General features: G+C 39.1%; 1 protein-coding gene across 3 annotated transcripts in view; it reads right to left on the reverse strand.

Annotated features, from left to right (window-relative positions):
* The window catches only part of Ddr2 (discoidin domain receptor tyrosine kinase 2), a 139,420-nt gene that overhangs the window by 22,963 nt on the left and 104,017 nt on the right, over window positions 1-12,440 (reverse strand). For all 3 annotated transcript variants that reach the window (XM_070034204.1, XM_070034203.1, XM_070034205.1), the window contains exons 4-8: window positions 7,708-7,810; window positions 6,103-6,334; window positions 5,673-5,820; window positions 5,225-5,330; window positions 3,235-3,418 (exon numbers count right to left, since the gene is read on the reverse strand). In XM_070034204.1, the coding sequence (XP_069890305.1) occupies window positions 3,235-3,418; window positions 5,225-5,330; window positions 5,673-5,820; window positions 6,103-6,334; window positions 7,708-7,810 (773 nt within the window). The remainder of the gene's footprint in view (window positions 1-3,234; window positions 3,419-5,224; window positions 5,331-5,672; window positions 5,821-6,102; window positions 6,335-7,707; window positions 7,811-12,440) is intronic.

Here is a 12,440-nt window from a genome sequence, read left to right on the forward strand (position 1 = left end):
CTTTGAGCCACAACTCCAGTTCTGGTTTTCTGGTTGTTAACTGGAGATAAGAGTCTCATAGACTTTCCTGACTTGGCTGGCTTCAAACTGTGATCTTCAGTTCCCAGCCTCTTGAGTAGCTAGGATTCTAGACATGAGCCACCAATGCATAGTTTGATTTATTTTTAATGGTACTAATATCTTTCACAACCATGCTCTTCTAATATACAACTTAAAACATGTTCTTCTTCTAGACAAAATTGCATGTTTTTTCATCTTTCTCTTGGGCTTTTTACTCATGATTCTCACTGTAAGCTTTATTAAAAGCAGCCAGCAATAACCATTCCACAGCCTGAATGTTATGTTGTCTTGAAATTTCCTGCAATAAATTAATTAGTCCATTCCTTTTATATTCATTCTCAATGACTCAGGAAGTAGAAAAAAATAAAAACGAATTATTTGCCAGATTATAACCAGAATGTCCTCTAGTCAAATTCCCAGTAGAATCTTCATTTCCATCTGTTAACTCTACTGTGGGCATTTCCATTGGCATTCTGCTCTGAGGCCCCATGAGAATCCCTCATTAAGTTCTGATTATAGCATCCTCAGCTTTCTCTACCCACTTATCCAAACTTCCAAATTCTTCCAACAAATCAGTTCCAAAGATTTAAAAACCACATGGTCTGATTTAGTCACAGTGACAGCCCCACTTCTCTGGTACTAATATTGTGTGTGTGTGTGTGTGTGTCTTAGTTGCTTTTGCATAGCTGTGAAAAAATACCTTAGAGAGCAACTTAAAGATGGAAAGATTGGTGTGTGTGTGTGTGTGTGTGTGTGTGTGTGTGCATGTATATGTGGTTCATGGTTTCAGAGGGTTTAATCCATGTTGCTTGGCTTCACCAGAGAATCATGATGATGGGAGTGTGTGGAGGAGGAAGCACTTCACCTCATGGTGGACAGGAAGCAAAGTGTGAGGAAGGAACTTATAGATCTATTCCTTCCAATGAGGTACTACTAACTAATGTTTCCAGAACTTCTCAAAATAATACTATCATATGGAAACCAAGCATTCACTATATAAGCCTATGGAAGTACTTTTATAGTCCAACCTAAACAAGGACTCAAGACCAGACCAGACTTATTCTAATAATACAACATTCAAGCTATTAGAGAACTTGTTTAAAAAAAAATCTTCTACCTAAACTCTTTACTTACTAATGAAGCTCAAAGTGGTTTGTCTTGACTACAGGGACTTTTCAACAGGCCTGAGTCTAGAGCTCTGGACTTCTAGTCCATTTTCCACATATTATGCCACACAGAAATGTAGCAAATCATTTTAATGTTTCCATTTCGATTTTTATCCAGATGTTTTACTGATGAAAACATAGGTTAATGCCTTCCTTGGAGTGAATTACTCATTCCATTTTATCGGGTAAAAGTCAATAGAGTAAGGGTAAGAAAAAAATCAAAGAAATACCATCTACAACTTCAATAGATTTTTCAGATGTTTTTGAAATCTGCAAACCATTGGATAAGTGTCCTGTGGGGAAAGTCATAATCTTTCTAACAGATGTCTTGGGAATTCTTCTGGAATGCAAATAAATAGGATTTCATTCCCATATGGTCTTACATATTTATTTAATAAAACAATACATTTTTAAAATAATTAATATATGTTGATGCTATATTTTTACCTTAATTCAAAGTAGAAGATGAGTGTTAATTTACCTAGGGGGAAAATACTTTCTAGAAGATCTCAGTATACTGAAAGTCAGGTTTTCTACTTTATATTTATCTAGAAAAATAAGATGTGCTAGAGACCTATTTGGCCTTGAGAAGGCTGTCTTGAATCTTCTCCTTGAAGGCTTTAAGTGCCTTTTCATTGCAGTTTTGACTGTGACTAACTAATTAAACAGAATCTTAGTGATTCAGGAAGGTTAAGTTTATTGGTTGAATATTAGAACTTTATGGATAGGGTAAAATGCAATTCATTATTTATTTGACTAGTTACTCTCACAGTAAATACTTGTGAAATGATATATAGGTTCTTAGGTACATGTGGCTATACACATTATATAGGAATATGAAACTGTTCCTCTTGCATTATATTTTTGCTGCACATTTTCTTTCTCCATCCTCTCACCTCAAAAAAAAGTCAAAGAATAATGTGTTCCACATAGTAAGTAATGTGTTACATTTTTACAACTATGAAAGAAACATCCATGCTTGAACAATAATTCATCAGATTTGGATATATGATAATATGTCTGTTTTTATCTTAAGTGTTTGTTCATTTAACTAATAGCTGTTCATCTGATTAAGAGATATCATTCTGATATCTGAGAATAATAAGCCTCGTTTGCATAGGAAATAATAAATTTTGAAATTGGAACCCTGGATAAGAGCACAAATTTTCTTCTTTCAGGTCTCTTTACCAGTTTACATAGATCCTTTATTACCTTCTTCACTGAACAGCAAATTGTCCTAAAACAGAGCACTTTTTATTTGCCTGTTTACACTCAAACATAGCACAGTCTGTGTATACTCCAACGACAGTTCATAAATATTAACAAACAAGAATAAAAGTATAGATGCATGTGAGGCACTATCACTGAAGCTGAGTACTGAATATAAACAGCGGCAGGGTCATTAATTCTGTAGTCATTAGCCAATGATTAATGGGGAGGGGGAAAAAGCAAACATGTGTAGGGTCAAATTCATTCATTACTCTTCCTTAAGGCTTATATTAAATTCTCATGTTTTCTTGATACACCAGTAAGGATTACTAGTGAAATGGGTAAGACCTTGCAGCTCCAGTTCTTATGTGTCTATTTACTATGGTCCATCATGAAACAGTTTTAAGATGTCTGCCAAACCTTTGCCTTCCATCCAACTACTCAGCACAATTGACTTATTTTCTCTTAACTGGTCGGCAATAAGTTGATAAAATGGAATAGGAATATTTGGCTCTGGTATTGGGAAGAAAAGAAAGAAAGAAAATGATGAGAACAACTAATCTGGTCTACACTACCCCAGTTAGAGCTTTTACAAATGAAGAAACAAGCCCTTAGAGGCAAAGTGACTTTGAAATGAATATAATGAGGTAATGGGTGAGCTACATATTTGAACCTAATTGGGTTCATAGCTTATGACTTGAACCTAGTCAGCTCATGGTAATTTCTAGCATGTCTTTCCTCTCCCACACTATGATTTTGACTTCCTTGAGAAAGGACTACCGTACCTAACTCCACTGACCTTCATGGTAGTAAAGTTCCTGATGCGGTCAAATTCAAACATGATCTCGATGTAGCCATTAGTGGCACTCTCGTTCCGCCAGCCCACGTAGTCATAGCCCGGCCACACATGGTATTCATGGGTCTGGGTAAAATCATCCAGGCCAGACACCCCATCTGTCAATTGGCCCAGCCCTTCAGTCATGCTGCTCAGGCCAAGAAAAGAGAAGGAAAGGAGAAAAGAACTAGGAGTTAATCACACATTTGAGAAAGAGCATTCATCCTACTGCTTTACCTTGCATCTATGATTATCTTGGAGGCTTTATAGTAGTGGGTGACATACCTTGCACCAATAGAGAATTAGTGATTTCGTATAAATAAATTGTATACAATATTCAAGGCCTATCATTTTAGTAGCCACTTTTCAATAATAAATATAGTAATTAAAAATGTTTGGCAAATTATAAAATACAATTGGCCTTATCCATAGTGACCAGAGCCCAGATTCCCCCTTGTAAGGTTTGCCATCTTTGTCTTCTTTCTAGAGATCAGAAGGCTAGGAGAACATACATTTACTTGCAATAAGTAGAGTTCCCATTGTCCCCAGAAAAATATATTCCATGAATATCTTATGGGAAGCAATATAAATTAAAAGAAATAATGATTCCTTTTATCCTTGATCAAAATGAAGTCAAATGGAGAATAAACAAGGAAGAGTACTGTATATAATTCAGCATAAAGTTACTCCTGTAATTTTTAATTTAAAATGTGCACATTACAACTGTATGTAATTCAGTATAAAATTACTCCTGTAATTTTTAATTTAAAATGTGCACATTACAACTCTATTCCCTGAGACTCTCATCCAGGTATCTTGGTTTTCCTCATTCAGCCACATCAAACCAGATATGTCATTAAAACAGTTATAAAGTGTCTAAATTTCTTTAATTATTTTGTCTCCCCACTGAGTCTAAAGCTGTATTTACAGCTGCCTTCATCATTTCTCCATCTGAACATCATTATTTTCTCTTAATCTATATATCAAAATAAATTAATCTGCCAGACACTGGTGGCTCATGCCTGTAATCCTAGCTACTAAGGGGGCTGAGATCTGAGGATCACGGTTCAAAGCCAGCCCGGGAAAGAAAGTCCATGAGACTCTTATCTCCAATAAACCACCAGAAAACCAGAAGTGGAGCTGTGGCTCAAGTGGTAGAGCGCTTGAGCTGGAGAGCTGATGGACAGTGACCAGGCCCAGAGTTCAAGTCCCATGACTTGAAAAAAATATTAATCACTCTACACCCCAATAAAATAAATTAAATCTTTCCCCCAGGTTTTCCATTCTTGTTGGTTGCTTAGTGTAGACTACAGTAAGTAAAGACATCCTTTATTCAGTTCTATGTTACTTCTCCACCATGGCTATGTACCAACCTATCCATTTGACATTTCTATTACTTCCAGCTTCAACTTCTAACATAACCAGATCATTCCTGTCCTTTGTCTGGTTTCTCTACTCCCTATCATTTGTCTTCATCTCATTCTAGAAACTTCTTTGTTAATCGTAAGCACTACTAAATTCTTCCTTTTCCCAATTTCTAAATTGTTGATATTTATAGAGTCCAGTTGTTCTGAACTTTGTGACTTTCCTAGTTCATCATACTTATTATGTCAATTCTTCTGGCTCTTATCCCCACAAATAGACCAAGATTTACGTTAGAACATATGTTCTGGTTTTGTTTTCAAAAATATGTCTACCACCCTTAGAGTCATATCTCAAAGTTTAGCCCTTGGACAATCTATGGTTGTTTACTGTGTGGTTATCTTGTCCTCCAAAAGCAGGCTTTAAGTCCCTTAGAAATAAAGACTTCATCTAAATTATTTCACAAATTGAGTATAGGGGCTAAATAAATACTATTTGGTTGGTTGGTTTATCATTGATCAAGTCATGATGAAACACTCCTTTCCTAGTGGCCACTTTCCCATTGTGATGATCAATATTATCTTGAATTTACCTGTACCCAACTGCTCCATCATACACAGAATCATTCAGATAAATGATGGATCCTCCAGGAAGTACAAACTGCTGCCCGGCTGGAGCGTTGTAAGACACTAAGCCATCTGTCAAAGGAAACACAGCAGTCAGTGCTTTGGGAAAGGAGACAAACCTGCTGCTAAGATAGACTATCTCAGGAAGTGATATGAGTTTCAAGGGTGATATGAGTTTCTTACATAGCATGTCCATGAGGGCTCAGTTTGGCATAAGAGAGCACTACTGAGGGGCACTTTTCAGTGGCAGTCAGCAGCATGACTCATGAATCCATTAGTCTAGGTGTGGGGCACCAAACCCTGGGTGGATAAACAATGCCCCAGAGGGAATCACTTTATCCCAGGGGTAGCTGATCCCATCCCTGGGGTTGGAATTTTCCATAGGTCTGTAAGGACCTTGTGCTCAACACCTACCTAGCCAAACACAGCCATAAAGCTCCACTCTCATGCACACATTCATGGAATGGTCTGTGACTGGAATGAAGCGAACAAATCTAGCCACAATGGGCGGCTCCAGGTCCTTTAGGAAAATGTCATAGGGGTTACTATTTCCATCCAGCACCTAAGGAAAGAGAGAGATGTCATGAAATTCTGATCACCTTCTTAACCATATAACCCTTTTGATACTCTTTTTAATTAAGGAGCAGAAAGTACCCACTTAACTTTCCTTACAGCCCTAATATTTCTCTCTTTGGACCATCCCTGTCACCTTGGGATATCAGTTACAAGAGTATGACAAGTCTGTAGACACACATACCTACATAGACAATGTGTGCTCTTCTTTTAGCTTATGTTAAAATATGGTCTTTGACATCTCCAGGGTATGGATGTCTCTTCTTCCTACCTGTTTCCCATGCCGATTCCGCCAAGAAATCCAACGAGTGCCATCCCGACTATAGTTGATCTTGTACATTGGTGCAAACTCAATGCCATGGCCCCCAGCATGGCGTCCCTGGGTCCCCACAAGAGTGATAAAGTGTAGTGTGTGCAAATCAATCTGCAGAAATTCTTTCAGGTCATCAGGTTCCACTGGAATCTCAGGGCACCAGGCTCCATCTCCTTCTTCTGAGTCCAACCTTGAGAGAAAAGGATTGGGGAGAGAATGAGCAGCTATGAAACCATAGGGTGTTTGTAGCAAGCAGCTGTCCTGCTCAGAGAGGAAAGAGCAGGCTGGAAATCAAGTGTAAATGAATTCTTTCTCATTCTAACTCATGGTCAATTTCCTTTCTCTGAAGCACCATGAAACCAAAAGACAGTTAGTACCATGAACATGGAAGCATTCAGATCACATAGTCTTTGTTTTCCATTCTGGAATTAGACATGTCAAGGGAAATGAAACTGTCTATACCCTCCATGAAGTCATTTCACCATCCCTCCATTTCTAATTTTTTAGACTCAACCTAACAAAACCAGCGGCTCCTATGAAATTATGGGAGCAGGGATGGAGGAATAGTAGCATCTCCAGTGTGGGCTAGTCAATGCAGTGGAATCTTAACCAGCAGATGGGTATGGCCACCCAGTAAAAGCCATGGAAACCCATGGAGAGGGCTAAGAGCATGTCAAGGGAACAGTAAATAATCTGCTTTCGTTTTATTGCCACCAGGCTGGGCTACTCTGAGAGAAATTGTGAAATCAGTTTATTTTGGGAACCTCTTACCACTTTCTCTCTTCTCTGGAATTCTCCCTTTTGGTCACAGATGTTACCCACTCATTTGTTGCTCCTTTCAAACCCCACCGACCATACACACTAAGCTAAATATTATGGGAAAGGTTTATCAAGGTTTACTTTCCTCATGGGTGATCTTTCAGTTCAACAAACTAAGTACCTCAACACTGAAAGAATTAGATTCCAGGAGAAGCTTTAGGTCTCAACTAGCAGAACAATTTTTAATGTGCGAGTTTGTTGGTTTAAAGAACTTCATGAAACAGTACCATAAGGAACCTCCCCTACCCTGTTTATAGATGGGCATGCCCTCTGTGTGCTATTTTCTCAGGAGAGGGGAAGAGTTTGTTGGAGACCTCAGTGTAAAGCCCTTGCAGCCTTGCACAGTGGGTGATGCTTCACAGACACCCTCTGGGAAGTAAGGCACAGCTCCTCATTCTCAGCATCCCATACCATCTGTACCTTCTTGGATCTGCAGCTTTGGCCTCCCCGCTGCAGAAGCTCACAGGGAGGTCAGATAAAAATGCATTACATATCAATGAGTCCATTCACTGTGGGTGGTGTGGCTCTGGGGTTCTGTGGTTGGGATGAGGTTGCCAGACCAGCAGATGCAGCCAAACCCTGTATTCTCTCCCTGAAACATTCAGAGAAGGACGGGCTCACTCCACATCTTCTCTCCATCCCTACCAGCTCTCATCAGGATCACCCCCTCTTTGAATCAGGGTTCTGTCTGTAAGAAATCCATTTTGCACAGATTTCAGGGTTTCTTAATACATTCATCCTCACCTTCCATATTTGGCAGCTGTGGACTCTGACCACTGACTGGAAGCTGTGATGTCCTCATCTGGAATGTGGCCTCCTGACATGCCCAGAGGATAGCGGCACACAGCTGGACCAAGAAAAACCAAAAAGAGAGGACATGCTTTCATTTTGATACCCAAAGCCTCCCAGGAAGACTGTCATTGATCACTGAACCTAGCATAAGAGAATTGAAATCTTACTAAATTGCTCTATGGCTCCAATTTAATCACCCTAACTCTACAAGACTTTTCTTCCTAGCCCTGACTCCAAATACCACTTACAATTACAAATACCAAATACACTGTTGAAAATGAACTTTACAAAATGGGGGTGGGGAAGAAGGAAGGGAGGAGTTGGGGAGGTGGGGAGGGAAAGGATGGTGGGGGAAAACAAAGGAGGAGGTAACAATGCTCACTACAAAATATACTCATTTTGTTACTCATGTAACTGTAACCCCTCTGTACAGTATATATATATTTGGCCTTCAGACAAATCTATCTTTTGATCCAAACTCTGACAAGTAACCTAAGGTCATTACATATCCTTTTATTCAATAAAATTGAATTGTTGTTGTTTTGAGTGTGTGTATTTCTATAAGTGTGTGTGTGTACACACACGTGTACCAGTCCTAGAGCTTGAACTGTCCCTGAGCTTTTCTGCTCAAAGGACTCTTCCACTTGAGGCACAAGCTCCACTTCCAGATTTTTGGTGTTATATGGAGATAAGAATCTCATAGACATATCTGCCCAAGCTGGTTTTGAACCCTAATCCCCAGAATTCAGTTTCCTAATAGCTGGTCTGAGCTACTGGTGCCTGGCTACTCTGTTTTAGTCAGAAGAAATAAACTATAGCAGACATGTACTTCTAATCAATATTCCAATAGCAGTGAGTTCTCCTTGTGATCACCAGGAAGCTCAATGCTTCATAGAACTTCTTTTTCCATAGATAGCTGATTACATAAAACTATAGAGCAAACCAGCATACTACCTTATCAAGGGATCTAATATATTTTTGGTCTTAATGAGTGGTGTGCTTGGGTCCTGGCTATAAACAATAATCAAGGTGGGCTTCCACTTTCGACCAAGATAGAGTAAAGTGATCCTAGCTACTCAGGAGGCTGAGATCTGAGGATTTCATTTCAAATCCACCCTGGGTAGCAAAGTCTCTTATGTCCAGTAACTACTCAGAAAAAGCAGGAAGCTTCAAGTGGAAGAATGCTAGTCTTGTGCAAAAGAAGTTTGGGGTCAACATTCAGGTCCTGAGTTCAAGCCCCAGGACCAACAGAAAAGTCAATAAATAAATTCAAATCCTTTGTATGGTCTTCAAGGGCCTGCATAACCTGTTCCCTAGCTGTCTTGGATTTAGTTCCCAGTCCATATTCACCATGAGCCACACTGGCCTTTCTGAGGAACACACTATTATGACTGTTCTTTAGGAATCTGTATTTAGTATGGAGATAAGAATTTAATTCAGGGGCTGGGAAGGTGGCTCAGTGGTAGAGTGCTTGCCTTGCATGCCTGAGGCCCTGGGTTCAATTCCTTAGCACCACATAAGCAAAAAGAAAAAAGCCGGAAGTGGTGCTGTGGCTCAAGTGGTAGAGCACTAGCCTTGAGCTGAAGAGCTGAGGGATAGCACCCAGGCCCAGAGTTCAAGCCCCACGACTGGACCCAAAAAAAAAAAAAAAGAATTTAATTCAGGATTTGAGAGTAACCTGGATGTGACATCTGTCACCCCATTGATGGCCAGGATTGATTCAGCTAATCTGGCTGGCTAGGGGGGTCCCATTCCTCCCTCACTGCTCCATGTGTGTCCCTCCCGAAGCTCCCATTCCTGATAGAGGAGGACCAGTCTTCCATTAAGTGTATACGGTGTAGCTGCGTTTCCCTGCCAGAACCTCCAGACAAGCTCTAAAGAATTTAATTCAGAGACAAGAATCATCATAAGATCAAAAAGAGATTTATCATAGAGAGATGACACATTATATTCTTTTTTCACATTAACATCTACCAAATCTAGTTGCATCCTATAAGCAAACAGTGTCCTTGGTTAACTAGCAGTGGGAGTTTTTCCCCCTTTCTTTCTTTCTTTCTTTCTTTCTTTCTTTCTTTCTTTCTTTCTTTCTTTCTTTCTTTCTTTCTTTCTTTCTTTCTTTCTTTCTTAGAGGCATACAAAGTAATCACATAGCTTGGAATCAATAGTCTAATAAATATGGTGAAATATAGCAATAAATATCCATTTAGGACACATTGAATGTCAGCTGATATGACCACTCTTTTTCATTCAGTGTTTCCTGTTGCCCACTAATTCTATAATTTGTAAGAGCTTAACTAAGATTTTTCACCAGGTAAAAACTATCTTAGAACTTGATGTCTATGATCCACTAAGCTGTAACCTTCAAACATAAGATTTCAAATCCACCTCTGACTCTACCATTTATCCCAGGTGGGAACCTGAGCTCCTAACCCTCTTTGGGTCTCAGTTTTGTAAGGTAGAAAGCAAGGAATCTGGGTGAGATCTTCAAAAGCCAATCCATGCGCCAGTTTCTTTAGAGGTTTCTGAAGAGGTATCAGAATACACATCTGTGAGCCCTCCTTAGCGATCCAGTTTTATTTTATCTCAAGCTGTGTCCAAAAATGCACGTGTTAGTAAAGTTCTCTCCAGTTACTCTTCAGTAAAGCTCTTTCCAGTTATTCTGCTGTGTGATGAGGTTCAGAAGCCATTGCTCCAGGTCCCACCCTCACTGGACCTGTGATGATGGTTCTCTAGGGCCATGTTGGTAATAAGAGAAATATACCATCCACAGTCCTTGAGCCTCATTCTTGGCCATCATGCATCTCTAAACATTAGGCCCATGAATGGAATGATTACCTTTGCTACCCAGAACAGCTAAAGTACGCCAGAAAATGGGAAGGAGAATCAATAATGAGTCATGATATGGTTGTAACTTCCCCACCAAGGACTAGCTCATCTCTGGGACAGCAACCAAGATATTTTAACCAAGTAACTGCTACTGCCCTATGAGATTCTATTTCCCTGAAATACTTTTATTGCGGGGGGGGGGGGGGGGGCGGGGCGTCCTAACTGAACACTTCCCATGAACTTCATTTAATTAACAGATGAAGAAAACAAGGTAAAAGAGATTTGAAAAATATATGACAGAAAGAATGGAAAGGAGCAGGAAGACAAAAATCTATACAAGGCTACCCTGCATATTGATATCAAAAGAGTTCCAATCCCTTCCTGTAAGCTATATACTATCCTTATCATGACTATATTCTATTTATTATTAGGGTAGCATCAGTATCACCTTGGAATTAAGTAAATATGCAAAAGTCCCCATCCCAGATTTATTTAGGTCAGAATCTTGAAAGATTTCGGTAAATTGTATCTTATCCAATCCTCTGACACAAATGATGCACATTCTGGTATAAGACCAAGATAAACCAGGGAAGGAAAATAGCCTTTACAATATGCATATAAAGGAATGTTAAATGTAGTCAGGTGGCTCATGCCTGTAATCATAGCTTCTCAAGAGGCTGAGTATAAAGTTAATAGTTCAAAGCCATCCCAGTCTAAGAGATTCTTATCCCCCATTAACCAGGAAAAAAACTGGAAGTGGAGTTATAGATCAAGTGATAGAGTACCAACCTTGAATGTAAAAGCTAAGACAGAGCACAAGTCCCTGAGTTCAAGCCCCAGTAATGGTACAAAAAAAATAAATAGGAAATGCTAAATGTGTCACTGTCTCGTGCCCTTCCTTTTCCTCTCCAGCCTTCTCCTAGAAGGATTAAACAGCACAGTATCAGCATTGATGAAAGACTTTCTCTAAGTCAACCTTCTACCAAAAGACCAAAATAGAATTTTTGCAGAGGAATCATTTAAGTTCAATAGATAACTTATGATTCCTGTCAGGAAACAATTGAAGTGTGAACAGTTGCCATGGTTTAACTAATCCTCTTGGAATTCAACTGCTAAAAATTTAATTATCAAAGTCATATGTTAATGATATTTGGGGGTGAAACATTTGGTAGGTAATTAGGATTGGATAAAGTTGAGAAAATTGAGTTACCATGATGGTGTTGGTGGCTATGAAAAAGAAAAGGTGACATGCTAGCCTACTTGTTCTGTCCTGCCACACAATGCCCTTTACCATTTTGTCATATAGTAAGACAGACTTCACTGAATGCTAATGACATGCTCTTAGACTTTCCAGATTTCAGAACTGTAAGAAATAAATGTATTTATTTTTAAGTTATAAAGTCTATGGCATTCTACTGTAGCATCAGCAAACAGATCAAGGCAGAAGGAAGGATGGCTTTTGAGTACCATACAGTCCCATCAACAAATATGAAAACTTCCACCTCCTGAAAATTTCTTGAACCCCAGTTACTTTTCTCCTCCCACATAAAGCCCAACCTCCATCATTTCATATCTGGACTATTATAAATCCTTCCAATTCTTCATACATAAATAGGATGAAATAAAATAAAATAAAATGATATGAGATGTGTTGGGACAGAGTGGTAGAGCATACAATTTCATCACGCTAATCAGAATCACTAAAACTTAGGGATTGTTTATTTATGAAATTTTCCATTTAATATCTTCAGAGTATGGTCATCCTCGGGTAACTAAAACCATAGAAAGCAAAACCACAGATAAGGGATGACTACTGTACAAACCACCCTTCAACAATAAGAATTAGGCTGAGGTCTAGA

The sequence above is a fragment of the Dipodomys merriami genome, unplaced genomic scaffold (genome assembly GCF_024711535.1).
Source record: "Dipodomys merriami isolate MVZ:Mamm:240054 unplaced genomic scaffold, mDipMer1.0.p SCAF_24, whole genome shotgun sequence".
In the NCBI taxonomy this organism is placed as follows: Eukaryota; Metazoa; Chordata; class Mammalia; order Rodentia; family Heteromyidae; genus Dipodomys; species Dipodomys merriami.